A 24,288-nucleotide genomic window follows, 5' to 3' on the forward strand; every position below is an offset into this window, starting at 1 on the left:
GCCTTGACAAAGGCTGTTTCTCTCCAAAAAAGTGTAAAGAATCTTACTTTGCATGTTACAAAACATTACTGTTCTGTTCATCAAAGTTTCTTTTGATTTACCAAGTTCAAAAAGTCTTCATGCCATATTAAGTCTATTCACTTTAGGAGCAACTAACAGAATGCCATAATTAAAATCTAGCCACTTAACTTCCTGGTGCAAACAGAGATTGTCTTGATGGTAATGAACACATTAGGAACCATCATCATGAGAGGAACAATAACTGCTTAATAATGGGATTACTTGCCTGTACATCAGGAACTGTGTTATAAAGACAGAATTCTAACAGAACAATTATTATGCCAGGCTTTTAAAATACTACACTGTAATTAATGGAAATTGAGAACAAAAGTCCATGTATACCAAAGCAAATTTTGTTGGTATATTGAGTTTGTTGTACTTGTTCCCCTCTGCTTCCCCCCCATCCTCTGCCCCCCCTTCCCTTTTTAAATCAAAGAATAATTGTACATAAACAGATTCTATGTATAGGATTTGGCTGTATGCATCCTTCTTAAAATATCCTCTCTGTAGTTAGTAACAAGAGAGATTAAGATTTCAAGTTGGGGTAAAATAAAGATACAAAATCAACCAAGGTCCTTTTTTCATGCCAATTTAAAATTGAAGATTTTGAGAGAGGCTGGTCAGCCTACAAGAATCTTTAAGCTTGTTGTCTGTAGTTTTAAATAACCTTTCACATTCTCCAGGACTGGCAGTGTTGGAATTGTACCTGATATGCAGCCTCTCTGTATGAGTCATAACAAATTAGCCCAAAAAAAGGTCCAAGCTTCCCCCAACCTCTTCAGGACATTCCAAAAAGCAGGAATGGAACTAATGAGGGCAGTGTGCTACAGCATCAAAAATATAGAGAATCGTTTTTTGAAGCAAGGTAAATTTGCATCCACTACCATATTTGTCAAATTATTTGCACTACATTCTATTCAGATGAGCACTGCGCAAGTCAGAAGCATGCAATGACCACAACCTAATTCTCTAGCGGACACTTGATCCAAAAAGGTGGCAATTAGTATATCTAGGAATCACTGCTGCACAGAAGAGAGATAGGATTGAACAGGACTGCACTATTTCCTCACATCAACTCAAGAAATTGGAATAGATTGGGATGGCATTTGTCTCCAGTGCATTTAATACCCTACACATTCAAAACACTATTTCGCTTTGTACAGCAAGCTTATGAAAAGGAACTCTAAGTTATATGCAATACATGCATTAAATGGTTACACTATAACTTTATGAATGATGATGAATGCCTTACAGAGCAAAGTCAAGTGTATCTACCAATGGTAGAAAACTCTACTACAATACCTTAAGATACTGAGTTATGGGAACTAGATGTCAGTCTTATTTTAGACTGGCAGAATGAAGGTTTGCTATGTGATGAGCCATATGAATATGAAAGTAACCGAGACACTTCTTGAATATCTCAATCCTCTTATCAAAAGTTGATAATGAAATAAGGGCCTGTAGAAAATATGGTTTATGGCTTTTAGTTGGAATTAGACACAAATCACATATGCATGCACTTATGGCTTAAGCAAGTAAATTTCTTCTTCTTAAAGTAAAATGACTTACAGGTTCAGTGCATGGTCCCTTCATACTATAGCTAAAGCCAGCAGGAAAGGAAAAAAAGGGAGAGAGAGAACTAGAGGAAGTGTCAAAGGTGCAATAACATAAAAGAGAAAACAATACTTAATTGTACATTTAGAATTTTGTCGTCTGAGTTAAAGGCATAGAAATGCTGAAGCTTCTGACTTCTAATGCTTTACACATTAGACAACGACAAAATGCTTGCATAAACTAAACCATTAAATCCTTAAAGCTGTTAAAATGCATTGACTGAAGAATCCTAATTATTATTTTAGAGTTAAGTTTATTTCAGCTTCTACTGCCCAGGATACTCAAAGTACACACTAAAGCAGTTCAGTGACACTGCTCCTGAAAATTTTTCCTCTGAAATGTTTAAATACTATATACTGCATTAGTAATGCTAGTAAGTTCAGATTTAGATACTGATTTATTTTATTTCAGCATCAGGAAAGTCAATTTAGGAATCCTACAGACATTTTAGTGCCCTTTCTACGTATACAAGACTATAAGGTTTTCTGCCACCTATAGGAAAGCACATCAAAACCATTCCAACTTTAACCCTGTTTCATTCAGGGTCAAAGTTAGGGTGGCTCACCTAACTTGTACCTTTTGATCCTGTAGTGATACATCACCACAGCAGCTCTGTGCTCCCATGGAAAAGCTTCCCTTCCCATTCTGAAGTAGCTAGAGGACCTTTATCCATACCATAATGAGGCTATACACATCCTTCAGTGCATGTGAAGAACTAGGTTACATTTCTGCATGGCATCACCTTATGCCACAGACTTATCTTCGGATGTCTAGTTCTAGCCTATCAAGCATGACGGTGCTGGCCAGGGTTTTTCCATTTATAATCAAAGTAGAGCAGGAGTCAGCAACCTATGGCCCACAGCCACAAAGCTATTTAACTAAGCCTGCAGACACAGCACTTCCAGCAGCAGTTGCTCTCTCAGTGCCACCACAAGGAAAAGTGCTGGCTGCAGGTGTTCTCCCCAAGACATTGTACAAAAAAGCACTAGTGGCAGTTGGGTCCACTTGCCTCTGACCCAAACTTGACTAATCCAGTCTGCAGGTTTAAAGGGTTATCAAACAATGAAGTAGAGATTTTACAACAATCTAGATTCTAGAGTCTGGATTTCTTCCTTTGGCCTACAAACATTTTGATTTTTTGTTGTGTTTATGTATTTTGTACAAGTCCAAAATGTTTTTTGGGGTTTTTTTTTTACATCAGGTCTACAGTTGTAGATGCTACCTTAACCTTAAAAAAGACAATTCCCCATCAACACACATCATACCCAGACTTGCCTACTTCACCACCCAGACAAAAGTTATATATCTATATTATATATTCATCCATCCTGCTTCTAACACTCAAGAATTGAAATAGAAATTTGGGGTCTGAAATTTTCTTTGCTGTACAGAGTTTAAGAAAGTCCTTGTAGCAGTTTCCATGCTTTCCCATCTGTTCCAGAAAGACTTGCTGTTACACCAAAAAAGAGGTGGTTGTTTCCTCCTCCTTGTATCATTACCATCACTCCTACTATTTGCAGTCTGTTCACATTAGAAGTGCACAAAGAGCTGTAAATAATTTGATACATTCTTCTGTCACCTACACAGGTCAAGTCTTACTTAAAAAGAACAAACAGTAAAGTCACATTATCTTGTTTACTATTTACCCTCTCAGAAAATGTCTGTCATGTGCATAAACATGCATTTGTTTTCCAGTTGTACGTATAAACATGTATTTATTTATTAGTAAGTCTCATTTATTCTGAACACCACTGTTTGTCCTTTCATGCCTCACACTTGTAAGCCTAGGTTGTCAATGAAAACAGCTGTGTATCTGACTTGGTTAAATATTGGTTTGATTGCAGTTGAACATTTATCCTCTCTCTCACTTTTGGTAACAAGAGATGCCGTATAAAAAGGAAGCACTACTGTAGTTCTTCAAATAAGGCACACCCGAATGTCCTGACTTTCAATTTAAGAAACATAATATAAAGACACCTCTATAGTGCACAAAAACTTTTTACTTTAACTCAAATTTAAGCCACCAGCCATTTGTTCTTTAAAAAAGGAGTCATATTTAAAGAAATACAGCAACTGTGGTAAACATCCAAGACCAGGGGTGCTTAACTCCTGGTCCACAGGGCTTCCCACAGGTTGGGAAATCTGGTGGCAGGGGAGCAGTGACAGTTAATATGGACACCCCTCCCCCTACTGCCAACTTCCCAAGGCCACATGGCTAGACTGGCCTTGAGGCTAAATCAGAGCTCTGCCACGGCCACCCTGAAGTGGGCCCACTTTGTAAAAGTTTGGGCACCACTGCCCCCAATGGTAAAGGACCTGAGTGAGGAAAGGGACCTTGTGCCCTAACACTTGTCAAACATCTCCCCCAGTTTGAGAACTGGTCCAGTAAAAGGTATCCCCCCAAATACCCTTGCTTTCCAGGGCTGCAAACACATACAAGAGATTATAAACTTGACTATTTCATCCCTAGATGTCATGGCTGATGAATCCCACTTTTGCAGTAAGCAAACATATACTGTAGGAGCAATGCTTAACGGAGCTGTGCCAGCACAGACCCTCACACTGGAGCTGGCACTATGAAAAAAGCACTTCTAAAACTATACCACGTATCAGAAAAGGGATGTTCTGAACTAACTTTGTAAGAACTGAACAGCGTCATTTTATAACCAACACCGTTACAGGCAATATAAAGTTTATTGGAAGGGACACTAAGCAACAACAATATTGTGTCAATGCAGTATCAGAGCAGAAGCTTAAAAGTAGACTCTTAAGCTTTGAAACTATCTGGATAGCTGATGGGGAGAAGTAAACTAACTTAACCATGAGCAAGATTCTTCTGCTTATTTGAGGCATTCAGGACAGAATCTCTTAGTTAGATTAACAACAACCTAAAATCTGTAGATCAACTTTAAGGCTCCCAATGTAAAAATAAATAAATAAAATGTATTTTTAAGCTACAGAAAAAGCCTACCTGAAAATGCACTCGTGGACACTGGATGAGAGAGAGGTTAGTACCAATTTTCCTTACAATACTTCGAGATGAACCATAAGGCTTGCCTGACCAAAGCACCTGGGGGAAAAAAAGTAATTATTACTTTTATTAATTTATTACTGTACTTATCAATAATTATTACAGTACTTATAAAGCTGATAATTTTATTTTCATTTGCTCTTTTTGTACTTTCTAATGCTTAAATTAAACACATGCATGTCAACAATGCACATTCCTCTGCAGCACGGAAGACATGATAAGCACTGAAGTTTATATTGGTCATCTACACTGTATTGTGAAAAACATGATTTCACCTACTTGGATCAACACACAATTGGCTTTAAGTACTTGTAGCATATTCACTGTTGTTCAAGACCAAGATAATCTCTGCCCTAAGGAGCTTACAGTCTAAGCAGCAGATCTTAAGACATGACAAAGGAAGACTCAGAATAGTATTACCTGTATTTTTAGAAAGACAAACTCACTTATCTATAAGCTGAAGTAGAGAAAGAATGTGAATGGCTCAAACACCTCCTCTGAAATGCTCACAAAAAATAATTTAATCATGAAAAATTCCACTAAGTTGCTCTAATTTGGCATTTTCTAGTGATTCTCTTACTTTTTAGAATGAAAGCTCTCTTGGTAGCAGGGACTGTCTATATGTACATATTATATAGCAGAATGTACACTGCTGAAAATAAGTTACTATGGACTAGTTTAGAGATAACATGCAGTTGTGTAATTCCCTTAGGGCTTAAGAAGTGAAGTACCAGTGAGGGGGAGGAGGAAGGACAGGAGAGCATGGACTGTTGTAATCATGACAAATCTCATGCATGTATTAAACAGAAAAACTGCATAGCATTCCAGCACACCTGTTTATCTAGTGCAGGCTAATCAGGTTTCTTCCTTCTCGGCTGAGAGAACTTGGTTTTAAGTTCCTTTGTTGAATTCAACTATGAAATGGTGCATTATTAAAGTAGAATAAGAGATTAACAGATCTTTTGAAATGCTACATTCCAAAAAAGCAGACTATTTAGTATTTTAACACTAAAAATATTTAGGGCTACAAGCAGGGTTTTGCAAATAATCAAACAAACGGAGCAGAGATACTTTAAAGATAAATCATACTATACAACTCACAGAATACAGACCAGCTACCATTAGGTTATCTTCTCTACTGCTGGCTCTGAAAATTTGCTTTATTATATACTATTGCTTTTAACAGAAAGTGAGGTGGGCCTCTGATCCCAAGACAGTATTTGGAAAACGAATCAGAACAGAAAATAAAAGTTTCAGAGAAAAACAACAACTCATCTCTGAAGGAAGGAGAAGAACCCATGAGTAATGCAGCCAATTACAGGAACGGCTTAAGTTATTTTTAAATATGGCTATTGTCTATGCTGGCAGATACAAATTTAAGCCTACCAATCAGGCTTTTCACTCATGGGAATATGCACTATTAAGCAATTTCAAAACTCTTCTAGAAGATCACCCAGAAAAGAAAGCTACGATTGTACACAAATGTAGGCCTAGTCCTCATTTGGAAGAGGAGATGACAGACTAACAACTTGGATGAACAATGAAATATAATTAGTAGGCTTTCAGCATGTCAAAGTCTGTTGACATTTTGATACACATACAGTACTAAACCCAACCACAATTGCTATTAATTCATTATGTACAAAAATATAACAGAACTCTAATTTCAGGTATGGGCCTTTATATTAGTTCAAGGTCTTGAATGTAGACTTGGACAAGATGAATCTTTAAAGCTTTATTTCTTGGCTCCATGATTTTTTTGAAATTGTGAAAATGCAGTTTGTGTCTAGTACAATAGTATACATTGTACTAAATTCCTATATATGAACTGTGCCAAATCAGTGCTGTACTCTTATGGTCTCAGAGAACGTACCTGAATATAATGTAAAGGTGGGGAAGGAAACTAGCTAGAGCCCACATATTTAACAACTCCCATTAAAGTCAGTCTTTCAAACTGAACTGTATTAACCACAAGCCTTATCGGGGTGTGGCAGAGAGGGAAAGGGGGAGCAGGAGCAGGAAGCCATGAGCATACACCAATCCCAAGGTATTGAATCTGTTGTTTTTTTTCCCCCACAATAAGGAAAAAAAGGGGCTATGAAGATAGTAACCAACAATTCTGTTAGCTGACAATCCCACATGCTTCGAACTGGTAAAGATGCATGAGACTAGGTGGCCCTGGATCTCTTTGAATGTGCATCTTGGCTTAATTGTTTTAAGAACTTGTATCTTCCATGATTTAGTATCTTATTGGGATTTTTAAAATAAGCCTTATTATTAAATTGTTTAAATAATAAAAAATGGCCAGCAGTTCTATTAGAGCTACCAGAAGCAGGATCATCAGTACTACAGTAGTCTCTACATGGGTTATATACAATATATTAGTTGTAAGGCTCCTTCCCTCCACCACCTCCAATGCCCCCATGCTTTTAATATTAAGGAGAAGGAATGTACATGGATCTCAAAAGATGACTGCATCGCACTTACTGTTTTTGCTTAGAGTGCCTTCACAGCAGTGACAACAAAAAAGTGGTTTCTGGACACTGTTTTGATCAGCTGATTTTGCTGAAGCAGTGAAAAGAAGAACTACATTAGTTCTGACCCCAAGCAGTAAGATAAACACGCTCCTTTCTGCTTCCCAGTGTAGAATGCAGTCATAGTATGGCATTTTGCTGGTGACTTTGGAAGTTATAAACAGAGTAAGAATACTTGGAAGTTAGCCTCATCTTTGAAACTATTGATTATGTATGTGCTGGGGGGCGGGGGGGGGGGGGTGTGGAGGACCAAACTTGCAGTGAATAGCAATGTTATATTATGAATTATACCTTCTATTATTTTAAAGCCAGACAGAAACAGCTTTCTACTTTAAATGTATATAGAACCTAATATATGATACCCAAAACATTAAGTTTCGCAATCCTCTGATGACTAACAATTCAAGAACCCTATCAGCAAGCACTACATAATATTAAAAGAAAAAAAAACCTACATGCAAAAAGACTGCATATCCTCTCCTTGAAGAGGACAGCACAAGCTATGTATTTTGATAGCTGTATATTTGAGTTCTTGAAAAAATAAGTACATCTGAAACACTTACCGAGTCCATATTCAGTCCGACTTGTTGTAAAGCCATCCTAATGAAGTGTTTAATCCAGTAGATCATCTGGAATGGCAAAAAGTCTTTCCAAACTTGTATTTAAACCTTCCAAATCTACAAGGCTGCTGAGGTTCCATACTCCCCCCTGAAATGGGGAAAACATTCTTAAAAGGTGTTCTGACATTTAGACAAAATTACAGTCTCTAGAAGCCAGCTCACTATTAACAATAGCTATTTTCACTATTCCCACTGTAGGTAAAGTGGCGTTGGGATGTCTAAAGTTCTAGGTTAAATATAATATATATCATCATATCTTTTAGGTACTGGAATTACTGCAGAACATGTGGTAATAATTCTACGGCAGAATAACTTTAGCATAAGCAGAATCACAAACAATTGCCTAATTATTAGTTAATTGAGCAAAGGGCATTATGGAAAACCTGGCAAAATGAAATTCAATTAGGATACCATAAATTTAAAAGTCACACTCCTAAATCATTTCCTGTTATTATTACTATTAACACTAACATTACTGTAACTGAAATTCAGAAAGTAAATCCACCCCATTTTCTTATCGGGCACTCATTTATAATCAGCTTTGCTTTTCTCAATATAGAGCATTGCCACAAAACAGGGGAAGCAATTACAAAGCTATGAGACAGCAGACTTAGTGAAACCCAGGTGTCAGACCTGAAAATACTTTCAAAAGTAATTTTTGAGGTTGGCTAGATTTCAAGTTCGCTCTGTCCTGTAGTAAGCAATACTCCAAAATTTGATCAACATGAAAGTCCTATTAAAAAGAAATAACTCTGCATTTTGTATTTGCTTCTCAGAAGATGATGAGTAAAGTATAACCTAACTGGACCTTTGTCTTGGTGTTGGCACAAACACTCCAATGAGTGGCTACTGTGCATTTAGGCTTCTGTTTGGCATAACTTCCAGTTGTTTTTTTGAAGGCAAAAATTCACCAAAGCAGTATGAATAGCAGCAAATTAGCAGTATAAACTATAGAATTATGATTTCCTTTTGCCAAAACCTTCAAATTTCCTTAGTAACCATTCAGAAAAGTTTTAAGTTAACATCTCTAAATAATAGTGAGAAAAAATACACAGGGAACGTGGTTAAGTAAGGAGACGGGAAGAGATGTAGATTCATAGAGAAAAAAGACGTGCCGTGAAAATACCTATAAACAGTAGAGAAAGTAGAAGTGTCAGTGATCCTATTAAAACATATTTTTCAACTGCCTAGAATTCCTTGGTAGTAACATACTCTATGTGGAAACAGCATAGGAGAGCTAAGCTCTACAAATGTTTACATAAGATTTAAAAATTTCATTTAACCAAGTTTTTCACCATCACAAAAAGCAGCTTATATTATATATATTACCATTAAGTGGAGGTAAACCCAGCTGAAAAACTGTACTCTAGGAATAATTAGCAAAGGTTCTCTAGAAGGGCATCTCAAGTGGAGTACTGCAGGATAATGTCCTGGGCCAGGGTTTGATTCAGTATCTTCTACAAACAACAACTTGTATATGAAATATATACATTTTGCTAGGCAAGAGATTAGGACACCAGCCCACCAATAGAGTGAGGAGAGCTTCGAAACTGTGTGTGAAGGGGGCTATGACAAAAGCTCCAGAAAAGTATTTGCTAATGGAAACAACAGAATAGAAGTCACTATTAGGTGGGGGTAAGCCTTGTTGAAAACCTGTATTCTAGGAGTAATAAGAATTGGTTCTCTGTCAGACATACATATTTTTACTAACAACTTGAATAAAAGAGCATAAGAACAGAATAGGAGACTTCTATGGTTTGTAGATAATATCTAGCTGAAAGTGGTTGCAAACACTTTGGAGGACAGGATCAAAATTTATAGTGACCCTAATAAATTGGAAAAGTGGTCCAAAGTCAACAAAATGAAATTCAGTGAAGTACAAGCTGTTACCATTAGGAAAAATAAATCAAACATACAAAAACAAGAACTAAGAATAACTAGCCAGGCAGGAGTACTGCACAAAAGGATCTGGCAGATGGGAGTAGAGTTGGGCAAAAAGTGCATAAGAGTTAGCATACTACTACTGCAAAAGGCAGATCTCATTCTGGAGCGTATTAACAGGAATATAATTAAGACATGGGAGGCACTTACTGTGCTCTAGCCAAAGCCTCACTAGCCATGGGTTCTATACGTACCAAACCCTGCTTTGGCATCATGTTAAGAAAGATGAAGTCAAACTGGAGAGTTCAGAAGAGAACAAGAATAGGAACTATGACGAAAGACTGAAGGAAGTGGATTAGTTTAATCAAAGAGAGATTAATGATGGGGGATATGCAAGTCTTTAAGTATGACAAAAAATGTTATAAAGATTATGATTAATTGTTCTCCATGCACCTTGGGAATAGGATGAGAAGAAACTGACTTAAAAATCACAGGACGCTTTAGGGTACATAATTGGGTAAAACTCCCACTTTTGTAGTTATAAGGATTGTTAGATACAAGTATTGTTCAGAACAGGCAGAACCAACCCTAAGGTGTGTGGGGCCTGGGGCATAACAGCCTAGGGGGGGCGGGAGGGGGGCAGCAGCAGCTGCATGGCAGCCGTGCAGAGTGGTGGCTGTGGGGACCCCGGGCAATCACCCCAATTTGCCCCCCCCCCCCCACCCCAAGGCATAGCTCTGAGAACAGGTCACTTACCTACTGGTGCAATGTCTTTTGTTGGAGTGTTCTGTTAAAGGACAGATATTTATCTAGCCAATTAGGACCTAAATATACCCAGATCAATCCTATCTCAGAACAGGGAAATGGAAGCTGTGTCTGCAATCCTGTTGCTTCCCCCAGGCCCCTACTCCCTGGCTGAAATGTGGGCACAGCCTCTAGCTAGTGGGGAGCTGCACCACAGCTAGGAGGGGGAACTGGGGAGAAGCAGCAGTAGACAGGACATGGCTTCCAGCTGCTCAGCCCTGATGCAGCTCCCCACTGGCTGGAAGCTATACCTGCATTGCAGCCAGAGAGCAGGGGTTTGAGGCAAGTGATGGAAGTCCAACCACAGCTCCCAGCTGCCTGGCCCCTTGCCTGGTCCTGGGGCAGGCACCAAAGCCACCCTGTTGCTGACTTGCCACCAAAGCCACTTGGCCTGCTTTGACTGAAGCCAGGTTAATCCAGCCTGTGACATAATCTGGGGGCTGGCAACCTGTAACAAGTAATCTCAAGGGTCTTTTGAGCCTACATTATTGTAATTAAGCCCCATGACCCTGCCAGTGCCTCTCCCTTCCACCCTGAAGCCCCCACCCAGGTGCCCAGAGCTAGGGCCTGCAGTCCCTTGTGTTGTCCCCCCCCCGACCCCATTTGTGGGAGGTGGCAGCTGCTGCAGCCAGAGTGCAGTGTGGAGCCTGGCTCCATCTCCGCCTCCCCTGTGGGCAGCATGGCTGGAGCAAAGCATGTTGGGGGGGGTGGGCAGGGTGGTAAGGAAGTAGGCTGCCTGCTGTGGGCTTGGAGCTCCCTGCCCTGCTGCCTTCCTCCCAGGGGCTCTATGCCCCAGCGAGCGAGACCTGGTGCAGGAGTGAATGCTACACCAAGACCCCCAAGCTGAGGTGCCCCCTGCCTGCCCAGCAGCAGTGGGGGCACAACTCTGTGCTGCCACTGTCGTACCTCATCTTGGTGACCATGATGGTGCAGCACTCTGTCCTGTGCTGGGTCCCACCTGCTGAGCTGTGGAGGTGGCTTCTGCCTGGAGCTGGTCCAGCCCTATGCCTCGCTGTCAGTGCAGAAATCTTGCGACCCCAACCACTAACATTGTGACCCCATTCAGGGCTGTAACCCAGTTTGGAAACCACTGCTCTAGACATTTAACAAGATACGTTAGGGTGGACGGCACCGATTTCATACTACTCTTACTTACATGCTGAGGAAGGTCTTGTTCCCACTCCCAGATCTGTCGCTTCCTATTGGAGAATACCACCCAAAACATTGCACTGGTACCAAAAAAAAAAAAGTCTTGTTTTTATAGCCTCTTGGTAAGACACTGCCTGAAAGAAAAGTACAGTACTTGGAAAGTATTTCACCTTGATACTTTTATGAACTCCATTAATTTTCCTGCATTATCATGGACACCTTAAAAAGTTATTTGCTTTACCCAGATTCCACTGCACTGTATCATATCTTTTTTCATAAATCACTCCTCTTTCACAATCATCTTATATGCTAAGAATGTAAAGATTGCATTCTCAGTGAAACTGCTGTACAGCAAGAACGAAAACACCTAGTTGCTCTCTCTCCATACTCTGTAGAGATACCAAATTTGAGCAATACAAATTAAGCATTTCTTCATTACACCACTCATTTCAAAGTTCGCTTTAAGATGCACCAAAAGATTTTTCTAAAGAACAAAAGTTATTTAAGATATAAAAATGACTCTCTTTTCTAACAAGAGTATAGATGCATTCAATATTCAATGCATGCATGTGTATCAGGGTGATCCTAAGAAGGACAGTTCCTAGATACTTTTCCAAACAAAATCTGCATCAAGTGCCTAAGAAACAGAAGTAATGTTCTACACATGAAAAGTCCACTGTTTTCAAGCCACCTGTTTTGAGCCACCAGTGCCTGTACTCAAGCCACATGCAGACAAACTGCATGATCATAAACTTAATTAAAAACCTTTTAAGTGCATAAACAAAAAGCTAAAGAGACTGCTGGTATTCATAGCACCTGTACAAGTGACCATTCTCTTCTCTAGGCTAGTACTTGCAAATAAAGTGACAAGGACCAATTTCACCATTTTGCTGCTTTCCTTAGCAGCAGCACCATAACAGATCCAAGTACGAAGATATCACTACAGTAAGATGTAGCACCGAGGACTCCGAAACCTATGAGCAGGAATGCATGGGCAAGGGAGACCTCTAATAGATGTTGAGTACAGTAGCCAAATGTAATACTCGATTAAAATCAGTTAAATATGGGGATGAAGAGGGAAAACTCTCCCCTCCATCAACCCTAAAGTTCTAACTTCATGGACACACTTTGTATACAGCATTAACTAACCAGAAGCTGACAATGTTCAATGACTATCTAGATAGGAAACCTTGCAACTCCCATAACTCAGAAAACAGCACTATATTTCTAAGAAACACTTGGGTTCTCTGTGCTCCATGTTTTCTTTCATTCTTTTTCCTGTCTACCTCTAGGCTTTACCCAAGTCTTTCTGATATCAGAAACTGATTGACAAGTTAGGGAGATGATACTGTTAGAAATTATGAAATGCTAACCACATCAATCTAACAGCCCTTCAACATGCACACAGAAGACATGTTACTGTGGACAAAGGTAAAATAGAGTTCTTAACCAGGCTTTCAGTGCTACACAGGAATGGTGAAAAGAAGAGAGATTTTTCACCAATTTGGAATAGCCATGTTAATATGAATACTTTCAAATTTCCCATTAGCCTGCATCCCTGTATGATGGGAGGAGGATTCCACTACTTAGTAGTCACATACTCACATTTTTCCTTCTGTAACATATTTTCCCCTTTTACATTAGGGCTACATAGACAAGAGGAGACAATGATAAACTATGAAGATAAAATATTCTGATCATACACAAAGCATTGTCAAACATGCAGCAACCTAAAAAAAATAAGGGAATATGTTTTAAATTTGAATTAATGCATTACGTTAATAATGATAAAATTTTCAGAAGTACATTTTTGAAACAGCTGGTAGCTTTGTGTGTCACAAACCTTCCAAATTAGGTTTATATTCTTCATCAGGAAATTAGAGCATGCCTCTATATGTGATCATTAATACTGTCAAATGCTCCAAACACATGAAATGAAGTTAGGCCCAGAAGATAGTGTATTAAGCATCAAACACTCTACAGAAGGGGAATAAACCTCTGAAGATTTAAGACTAAATATAAAACCTGGCAAAGTCCATTATCACAGCAGCAACACAGTAAACAGCCAGGAAGAATCTTTTGATGTAGAATCAACTTTATGACAATCTTTCCCAAATCATTTCAGACCAGGGTCATAAAACATGTCTAGTCAGCAGAGATCAGCCACTGAAATCTTTTCATAGTTACATAATTTGCAGCTTCCAAGGCTGAAAAGGCAAAAATATTCCAGATACATTTCTGAAGGCAGTGGAGTGTCTGAATATAGAGGCGAAAAAAACAAAAACAAAAAGAGAAAGAGCAGCATAACTAAGTTACTGGGATACTGCACATTACAGAATCAATAAACCTTACTCGCTAAGGAAAGAGCAATTTAATGAAAAACCCTTCAGTGTTTAAGCACTTATGACGAGTCTCTGCTTGACACAGGGTAGGTTTACAAGGTATAACAATTCCTTGAAGCCATACCCAGGCTAGCTTGTATTTTGAAAGCAATTTGGTTCTGTCAGCTACAGGGCTATCCTGCTTCTGGCACCCAAGACAGTTTGATCATCTTTGTACAGAACTGTATGATGCCATAGACATACCCATACTTGTGCACTTTGCTAAGGGAGGTAGATGAACAGAAACCCTGAACTGCTGCTTTGCACTCAAGTACATCTAACAATGGTCTTTTCATTGGCAGTAGAATCACAACTTTATTTCTGTAACTATTTTGTACAAGTTATTATATCACGTAGCAAAGATTGGAAAGTGAAACTTGAATATAACCCCCCCCCAAACAATGCTCCTACCTCCCCCAAAACAGCAAAATACCCCACCAACATTCTCAGTGATTTTAGTAATGATTTTGGAGATTACTACCACCACAGAATGGTTTCAAGCTAGTGATCTATATGTGAAAGTATTCATGTCCTGTTTGTCTTCAGTCTCTCTTGAGTTACCACATTTCTACATTAAAATGTTATTTTCCAGATCAAATTAAAATCAGTGGGGGGGATATCAATTTTTATAGAGAATCATAGAGAAGTAGGGCTGCAAGGGACCTCCAGAGGTCATCTCATCCAAACATCCCTATCCCAACCATTCCATACAAACCATAATCTAAACTCTACATAAAAGACATAAGAATACATGCTCAAGAGATCCCGGGTAGAGGGCCACATGACCCGCTACGGAGGAAGACAATGCCCCCACAGTCCATACCAACCTAACCACACAGTAAAATTCCTCCCTGACCCCAAATATGGCAATTCGTCTGACCCTGAGCAGAAGGGCAAGATCCTCTAGCCAGGAAGCTTCAGCAGGAGCATTGGCACATCCCAGTCAAAGTACCCACACTTGGTTGTAGCCCACACCCAATCGATGCCTTTGGGAAGGCTTAAAAATACCTGGACATGTATAGCAGAAATTGGAAGGGGGCAAGCAGCAAAGCCCAGGAGCATGGGAAATACCTGTAGAAGAACATAGACACAGCTACATTTTGATTTAATAAAAGCTAGTTTTATCTTTTATAAAGATAAAATTTATAAAAGTTTATCTTTATAAAAGATAAAAAAGACACCACATCTCGTCCACCCAAATAAACTGCTGGCTCTGCCAGGCAAGAAAGAGGAGGTGATGCCCATGTGGGAGGGTTGATGCTGGGCTTTGCCTCCTCTCAAGGGGAGGGGGGGCACCACACTTCCCTGCACCTTGCCAGGCAATGACATGAGCCCCGAGCACGCGCGGCCTCGGGGCCCTGAAGGGGACCAAAGGGGCGGGGTCCCGGCCAAGGCCCACGGCGGCCTGTACCTCGGGCTGCGCCCTCTCAGCCTGGGCTCGGCTCCCTCAGAACCGCTCCCGCTCGCCCGGGCCGCAAGCCTGGGGCTGGGGTTGCTCCGCAACGCGGCGCGGCCTCCAGCCCGCCCGCCCGCCCCCCCCCGGACCCAGCAGGCGCTGGAGGCCGAACAGGACAGGGCAGGGCGCGGCAGCCCCCCGCGTGCGAGTTGTCGCTGGGCCCTGAGCTCACCCGCCGTGCAGCCGGGGCCTCCTCCGCTCGCCGGCTGCCCAGACCCGGCTCGCAGTGCAAGCCGCTCCAGCAGCGCAACGGCCAATCAGCGCCGCGCTTGAGAGAGGCGGGACTTAAACTCTCCCTGCCCCTCGCCCCAGTGCCAGAGCCGGGCGACTTACCCGACAGCCCCCGGGCGAGTTGCTCTCCCCTTCCTCACTGGGGGCGGGGCCAACCGTGCTCCCTTGTCACTGAAGCGGGCAAGCCAAGGTTCTGTCACGTGACCAGAGCCCTAGTGGAGAGACCCGATTGGTCAGTTCAGCAGTGATTAGTGTGACATCATTGCTTCATCTCTTTGGCAGTAGGGTTTGTTGGCACACGCGCAGGTGACGGGCAGATTCCCTGGTGGGGCTGCCTGGCACCATAGCTGAGGCAGGCAGACAAGTGCAGAGATGTGGAAGTGGGAGGGTTGCCCGGAGCCCTGCCCCCCTGCCCAGTCTCTGACTTTCCTTAAACTGGGAAATAAAAGGCTGAGTCTCCAGGTCCCCTGGTTGGAGGGAAGACTTGCAAAAGCTGTGGTGAGAGTAACTGGGTATGTCTACACATGCATTTATACCAGCTTAGATTTACTGCACAGCAAGCAGCAATAGGCCAGCATCTACACATGTAGGTGTTAAAGTGTATTAACACGTGTGTGGATTACCTTGGGACTAAAGTTAGCCCCAAGTCAGTCCACACACACAGTGTTACTGTGTAGTATGGTATCTATATGTGCATTACTGCGCAGTAACTAAATGGGTATAAATTGTATACCTGCATAATGCAGGTATCAAATTTATGCTCAAGTCAGCATATGGCACCATATTTACTGCACAGTAAATGTGGTAGGTGCACCCACTGAGAACTTCACAGAGCCTGAACTCCTCAAAAAGGGCCTATTCTATTTTCTTTAGTGGGGGTTAACCGAAAGAGAAGGCAGGGTAGTTTACCCCTTCTGGACTGTCAAAGGTAAGTACCATAAACTTTCATAGGCAGAGAGCTTCCTACATCAAGTGCTATTCCTTCTGAAGTAAGATCTCTGACTACCAAAACTTATGCTATACATTTCTGATGTAATTAACCCATAAGGAGCAAATCTACCCTGCCCTCTGCCTGACTTCAAACTTAACTGGACCAACTACCTCTTATTAAAAGAAGTGTCACTGATGACACCTTTTTGTCAATATCATTAATTATTTCCTTTCTCCTTGTATACAAGAAAGTATAATCTTATTAAACGCTCTCAAATATTACAACAATACGTATGTTTGAATAGGTAGTGTTTAAGAGTGATGTTGCAGCTGTGACGGTCCAGAAATTATGCCAGAGGCAAGAATGTCTTATGGTAATGTATTTTATTAGGCAACCTGTGTTGCCGAGATACAGTTAGACAAGCTTTCAAATGCAAAGCATTCTTTGTCTGAGGGCATCACTGTAAGACAAGGGTCAGCAATGTTTTTTGAGCAAAAAACCTGCAACCTCAACTTGTAAGATGTTGGTATGCCAGGGGCAGGCAGTGGGGGAGCTGCACGGGGCTCGATCCTTGTTGTGGCAGCGCAGCCCTAGCCCCCTCCCCACTGTCTGCCCTGAGGTGCACATGCCAAGCAAAATGCCCTTGCGTGCCACACTCTGGCCCCGATGTTGGGGGTTGCCTACCCCTGCTGTCAGAAATTCTTGCCTTTTACATCTGAATAGGTGAGTCGTAAACAGCACAAGACGCTTGCATTCTCTCAAGGTAGAGGCATTCGCATTCCAAACTTTGCAAAACACTGGATTTAAAGAATGTGTTTAAATTTGAAGTTATATTTAAATGCTGATAATGCAATTTTTGTTATGAAACCCAGGTTTCCAGAAATAATAAAGCTCCAATACAATGCAAAATGTTGCTTTTTGGCAGGCGAGGTGGGGTGTAGTTCACCTGCAACAGCTGTAACTGAACCCCCCCCCCCCCGAAAGTAGAAGAATTCCTCCAAAAGGTAATTTTTTTATACTAATAGAAATGCAAAAGACACAAAGGATCAAACAAGTAAATACAATTTCTAATCTGAAAAATAATCACCATTTTGAGTTGACAGTGAACTGTAAGAAAAACAGGCACATTTACAAATAAAAATAAGTTCTGCTAAACTTATTCTGCATTTCACTTGCAAAGCACGCAGATTCCACGCAGTTACCACATGTCTAGGGGCGTGCGTGACCAGTGTAGTGCCCTCCTGTTAGTGTATCCCTACCTCTGAAAAAAGGGTTTGTCAGCTTCCTATGAAACTGGACTGACACCAAGACTTAGATCTTCCCCAAGGAGAAGCAGCTTTATGGCCCTCATCACCTCAAAGCAAAGGAGTCAGATCCTTCCGGCATGCTCGGTAGTGGCAGGCTATGATGAAACCTCCCTTTTCCCACTATACTCTTCACTCTCCATTTTTTCAGCCTTGCCTGTGCAGATCAGCAGCCACCGGGGCCCACAGCAAAAAAAGATCCTACCTGTGCGATGTTACGTACTGATGTGAAACCCAGAAGGCTGCCTACAGATCCCAGCATGCAACGGCTCAATAAACGACTACAGACTGCAGATCCCAGCATGCAGTGCTCCAATAAGCGCTCAGGGAGTGCAGATCCTAGCATGCAATGACCCAGCCGTGGACAGAGCTCGAAAGGCAAAGCCCAAGCCGCCCAGAGCTGGAAGAGAGCAGCGCTCCGTTCGCGGTTTCCCGAGAGACCACATGGCCCGCCGCGCAAGTCCCCCGGCGCTGTGCATTCCGGGACATCTAGTTCGCTCCTCCCCGTTATTAGCATAGAGCCTACTCTACCCACAACGCCCTGGGGCGGGGACAGGAGAGAGGTCACATGGGGGTGGCCAATGAGCGCGCGGCGTAATAAGGCGGGATGCGAATGGCTGCTCGTTTCAGCCAATCAGGGAGCGGGGGGTGCGGAGGTGGCGGGGTTGGCGAGAGCCTCAGCGGGGGTTTTATGTAGCGAAGGGCCCGGCCCTCTCGTCCTTCCGCTGCTCGCCCCGGGCCTCCCGCTCGCAGGCCTCGCGTGATGGGCGCGCCGCGCTGAGCCGCGGAGATCTCGGTGCCGCGGTACGTGGCCGGCCCGGGCTTCGCCTGCCTGCGGGAGGGCGGGAGTGGTGCCCGCGGGGAAGCTGCTCCGGTTTGTGCCGCGCTGTGTTGGGGCCGGGCCGGCAGCCTGTGACCCCTGTCCCCCGTCTGTGTAAAGTTGTGAAGGCACCAGGGGCTGCAGGCGCCGCTGGGCCCCAGTCTGCCCACACTGAAGTCTCTGGGCAGCTCTCGAGCCGGGGAGTCAACCTCTTCGGACAGATGAGCAGTGCGGGGCTGGGCTAGGGTCAGTTCCCATGGCCTGGTGCCGCCTGTGGGCACCCCTTGCCCTGGCGGCTCTGGCCACGGAGTGACCCCACTGTGGGCAGGCCTAGACTTCTGTGCAGGGGGGTGCCTGTGGCGAGGTGCATTCTGCTGTAGAGTGCGACCCCTGGTTTTCTCCTGGTAAAAAAAAGCTTGAAGCATCAGTGACGCTCCAGGGCTGTGTTATGAGGTTTTAAGATTGAAGCAAAAACAAATGAAACATCATTGGGATGATCTAAAAGTCAATCTGCTGGGCTGTGAGAGAGGGGGTTTGACACCAGGGGTAGGTGGCACAGCAGACTTGCAGAACAGGGGATAGTTTGGCAGGTGGAGCATGAAGGCTGTTAAAAGGAAAAGAGGATTTTTAACTTCTGTGGAGTGAACAGTTTAGAAAGGATCGGGCAGTTTATAATGAGCCGTGGAATCAGTTGGCTCCCTTGGCCCTGCCTGACTGCAAATGTTGCTCTGCTGTTATGTGGTTAGTTTTAAATTTTGGGTGGCCCAGGAATCAAAGGAGGTGCAAGCATACCAGTGCAGCTCCTTTGGATCCATCCCTGGATCATGCGCCAGCAAGTGGGGTAGTATCATCTGGCTTGTGGGACTCCTTTCAGGTCTGGAAGTTTGGTGGCAGGAGAGTGGTGGCAGCATTAATTGCAGTGACTTGGGAAACAATTAACACTGCTAATGCTCCCCCGCCCCCAAATTTCTGGACCTGTGTGGAGCCCTGTGGGCCAGATGACATGGTTTGTTGGGCTGGATTCATCCCACGGGCTGGAGGCTGAGCGTCTCTGCTCTAGATTGTTCTCTTTCTGGTGTTTTGCCTTTTACAGAATAGAAATCATAATGTTTGCCTGTTTCTTCAGGTTTTATTTTTGAAAATTGTGCTTAAAATGCTTTGAAACTACAAAGTAATGACTGCATGAAACTTGTAGCTTATTTGATCTATATTAATTTTCTTGTCATGAAAAATTAACGTTTAAGTTGTTTGTGTTGTAAAGAAACATTAGTGACTTGAGTAATCACCACCAAACTGACAGTCACGTTACAGGAAAAATTGTACCTACAAAGTTATGATACAAAATAGAGTTCTGCCATTCTCGCTCTTGTCTCTTTGTTAGTGTCTGTTTTCTATATCTGGTATCTCTACATGCACGATCAGTTTCTTACTAAAAAAAGTTAAGAGCTTTAACAGAAAAACAAGAGAATTAACTTTAAAATGCTCTGAACAGCATGCTGCCTTTTAAATCAAAATGGAAAAGTAAAATTAACAGTGTCTTTTTATTCATACTCATGTGCATAAAAAATACATGAGTTTGGTGCTGAGAAGATCAGGACCATAAATTGCACTGAGGGTTCAGTCTCAGCAAAACAATAAAGGCTCTTACCTTTTGATCTCACTTTTCACATTAGACCCACTGTTGAGGGGTATCAGGAGTTTCTGGCTATGATGGGAAGTTTTATTTAAATAAACTTGTTAGCTTAACAGCATCAGACTAATCGTCTTCATTTGAAACTGAGTTGGTTCTGCTTGACTCTAGTAGAAGCAAGTTGGGCAATGCTTTTTAAGAGGACCAGGAGCAGTTGAATTGGTGTTGGATTATAGAATTTTGATATGTAATTTCTGAATAAGATAAAACAGTGGAGATGCCTGATGGAAAGGTAAAAGTTTTGGCCTGAGATTTCTTGTTGACAGTAAAAATGTGTTACAGGATCAGATAATGTGTGTTTCTTTACAAATGATCCTTTTTATAGGATATAGACTTAGAAATGTACATTTCTATAGAGCAGTGTAAGCGACAGTGTAGTTGTAACAAAACAACTGATTCTTCACCTGTAAGTATCAATACTATAAACAGTATTTCACTTGAAGCTTGACAGGCCTAAAATGATATGTGGGAAACAAATCAGTTAAGCAAATAACTCGATATGTGTGAATTCTAAAATTTCTGTCTTAACAGTGTATAGGGACCTTAAGAAGAATTCTGTTTGCGTTTACACTTCTAAGAACAAATTGGGGCATGTTGTTCTGGATTGGCTATAGTTTAATCAATGACTTGTTAACAATGATTTTTTTTATTAATGCACTTTTTTTTAACAGGTGTTTCTGTGTATGATACAGAAAAATGAACTCCACTATGAACTCCACTATGAGCGAGGAGCCTGATGCTTTAGCAGTAGTTAACCAGTTACGAGATCTAGCTGCTGACCCATTAAATAGACGAGCTATTGTTCAGGATCAGGGATGTCTGCCTGGCCTTATTTTGTTCCTGGACCACCCCAACCCTCCAGTTGTTCATTCAGCTTTGCTAGTAAGTAATCTGATTTGATCAGTAGGGACTAAGGGTTGTGTTAATGGTGTGTTACTTGCATCTCTTTCTTTTTATGTATTTAAAAAGACAAATATTTGCTGTAACAAATTTTATGTGAGATTACTCTTGCTACTGTATTTTGCTTCATGATAAGTGCTATAAAAGATAATTTGCAGCAACATACTATGTGGAGATAATTCATGGAGTTTAGAAAGAAACAACTGATTATAGATAAAGCAAAGTTGTTGTGTTTTTTCCCCCCCAGAACATGACCGTTTAATTTTGGGTTAAAAAGAGAAAAGCCAAAATTCAGCTTGTTGCATACAGATGTAGGAATGCATTTTGTGATGATGGTGCATTTGTGGTTCTGGATGGGTCATGTAAGCATTTTGAATCATAGAAAATATGGATGCAGATGATCTCAGGAGGTTTAGTCCATACCTGGGCCTCAAGGCAGGATCAGCTATCCCTAAACTATCCCTGGTGCACACTTTTTTTCTAAGTTGCTCTTAAGTGCCTTCAGTGATGCATTTTGAGAGCAGGTGAACAATCTTGTGTCAAGATGGCAGGGGATTGAGGTCTGTTATGGTTGGTATGGGAGAGGTGTGTGGAATTTGAGCAGCAGAAAAGCAAATTTATATTAAATATCAGATAAAGCTTCCTAACTGTAAAAATGAGGTAACAATGTTGTCTAGGGAAGTTGTGGAATCTCCTTTGTTGGAATTTTTTAAGAAGAGACTGGGTAGGAACCTGACTGACAATTTAGGAGGAGTGAATCCTACATCTGTAGTGTAGTCTGGACTAGATAACCCTTAAGGTCCCCTTGAAATTTATGATTTCACAGATTTTTCTCAGTCTCTCTATTCTAGTGCTTAACTTAAAACTGACTGTTTTAAAGTACTTCTCTGTGTCTAACTGAAATTTTCCTTGCTGCAATTTAAACTCTGTAAAGTACTTCTCCCATTCCCAGTGAACACGGAGAACAGTTTACAGATCTCTTCGCTGCATTCATCTCTGACATTGAAACCTGTTGTTATGCTTTCTCTCAGTCTTCCTGTTTGAAGATTAAACAAACCCACTCTATATTTCATTGTAACTAGGGGCCACTGGAATTCAGGCTCTGGTGGGTGGAAACGCGCCCTCTCTGCAAGTTTATCGGAGCCAATTTCAAGCTTTTCAGAGTGGACTCTCCCCTGCCTCTACCACTGAACAGCAACATGGAGGCTATTCTTTAGCTGTTTTAAGGAAGTAAAGCTCACCACTTATTAAACAATACCTTTTAAGTAAGGGGAGGGGGAAATTCCCCTCCACTTCCAGGCAGCAGCAAAGCAAAGCAGGTCTTGGGAGAGCTGTGCCAGGAGGGGGGGGTTTTACCCTGTGCCTAAAACTGGACTCAGCTTTTTGGCTGAAGCCTTTCCAGTACTGTGTCTTGCACTCAGCAGTCCTGTTTACACATGCCAAAAATGTAGTTTTCTGCTTTCTGTCCCCAGCAGTAGGACGTTGTTGGCTTATATGTAGTTTGTGTTCTGTTATAGCTCCCAGATCTCTTCAGAAGCGCTGCTGATAGCAAGTTAATCAACTAGAATTCATATACCATATATAGACAAATTCACCAAACTCTTTTGTTTCTCATCTTACTTCTCTCCACCCTTTAAAGAGTCAGATGAACAAAGAGAAGCCAAGCTATCAGGTTTTGATTTTTTTCTTTAAGACATTAAAAATCAGAAGTGTGCCTAACCACTTTTCTTAAATTTTAGTAAGACTTTGAAAAATAGGAACTTGAAGTTAGGTTCCTGGATTCATATACAGGCTGTCAAAAAAGCCTTAAATCAGTAATGTACTTCAGTATTTTTTTAGGGCACACGTGAACAGTTCCATTGACTTCAGTGAAATAAATTGTGCACTTGTGTTTAATTACATGCTCAAGTATTTTGCTAAAAGAAAACTGATCCAAAGTTTATGACCTTTAACAAGTCTTTCCTTCAGTGGGCTCTGGATCCAGCTCTTTAATCACCTGATTTTCAAAAGAATTGACTCAGCAGCCAGAAACTTACTGAAATAAATAGGAGCTCCAGGTGTTTGGAACTTTTTATTTATTTATTTGTTTAGGCTTTCAGATACCTTGGTTTTAATCTAATTTGTGATAGAAATTATCATCATCAGTAAGGGACTAACTGATCAAAAAATCTGTTCCTTTGAATCAAATGTTGGTGAAGGTGTTATTTAAATTAAAACTCTTTGGTGTCAAACAATAAGCAATACAGTTGATAATCTAGTGTTCTGCCAATAGCAAAGTGTATGTTTTTAATATAAGTCTTTAATTCCAATTGCAATCTTTGCTGTCTGGTGGAGATTCACTCATACTAAATTAGACTTAAGAAAAAATGTTAGTGTTGGAAGGACAAACGTTGTCAGCAAAGGAAAGCGGTTGAAAGAATATGCTTTTGAAGGCTAAATACTTGAGAGAGAATCCCACTTAAGGAATGAACAGACTTTCAAGCTATGTTATCAAGTTATGCAACATACCAAGTACTTGTGTAAAGGTCCTATGGTATCTGGATGTTATCAGCTTATTGTTCGTATATGTACGTATGAGAGAGAACCTGGAACCCCAGTAGGTGTACAGAGTAGAGCGCAGTATTGATCTTTACATATTTCCCCTAATCTGTTTACTCAAAGTACAGATAACAGTGGGATTGCAAAAGTACATTAAATAAATTGTGAGATTCAGATTTTAACTGCGAAAGTGTGGACATATGCAGTTGCTAGAAGTTTCTGGTCAGCTCTGTATCATAAACATCTACCTATAAACACTTGGAAGCAAAACTGGAGGCAGCAAATAAACACACACTTTAGGTTTGACTAACAGCAGTCTCAGGGCTCTAAATTGGATAAAAGCC

The 24,288-nt window shown here is 41.5% G+C and overlaps 2 protein-coding genes across 10 annotated transcripts in view; one reads left to right on the plus strand and one right to left on the minus strand.

The window, feature by feature from the left end:
• The window catches only part of MTFR1 (mitochondrial fission regulator 1), a 36,705-nt gene extending 18,250 nt beyond the window's left edge, over positions 1 to 18,455 (minus strand). The window contains exons 1-5 of one of the 9 annotated variants that reach the window (XM_059724042.1): positions 18,202 to 18,455; positions 7,803 to 7,947; positions 7,193 to 7,270; positions 5,539 to 5,619; positions 4,646 to 4,744 (exon numbers count right to left, since the gene is read on the minus strand). Coding sequence is in view for 6 of the 9 variants with exons in the window: in XM_059724040.1 (XP_059580023.1) it covers positions 4,646 to 4,744; positions 7,803 to 7,868 (165 nt within the window). In the remaining 3 variants the exon portion in view is untranslated. Of the gene's footprint in view, positions 1 to 4,645; positions 4,745 to 5,538; positions 5,620 to 7,192; positions 7,271 to 7,802; positions 7,948 to 11,700; positions 11,807 to 15,082; positions 15,146 to 15,702; positions 15,802 to 15,863; positions 15,974 to 18,201 lie in introns of those variants that run through there. The other 8 variants (XM_059724040.1, XM_059724044.1, XM_059724043.1 and 5 more) reach the window with 8 other exon arrangements.
• A 187-nt stretch (positions 18,456 to 18,642) lies between these two features.
• Positions 18,643 to 24,288, plus strand: part of ARMC1 (armadillo repeat containing 1) — a 57,195-nt gene continuing 51,549 nt past the window's right edge. The window contains exons 1-2 of the mRNA XM_006267179.4: positions 18,643 to 18,800; positions 21,178 to 21,388. Coding sequence (XP_006267241.1) covers positions 21,203 to 21,388 — 186 coding nt within the window. The 5' untranslated portion in view covers positions 18,643 to 18,800; positions 21,178 to 21,202. The remainder of the gene's footprint in view (positions 18,801 to 21,177; positions 21,389 to 24,288) is intronic.

The sequence above is a fragment of the Alligator mississippiensis genome, chromosome 3 (genome assembly GCF_030867095.1).
Source record: "Alligator mississippiensis isolate rAllMis1 chromosome 3, rAllMis1, whole genome shotgun sequence".
In the NCBI taxonomy this organism is placed as follows: Eukaryota; Metazoa; Chordata; order Crocodylia; family Alligatoridae; genus Alligator; species Alligator mississippiensis.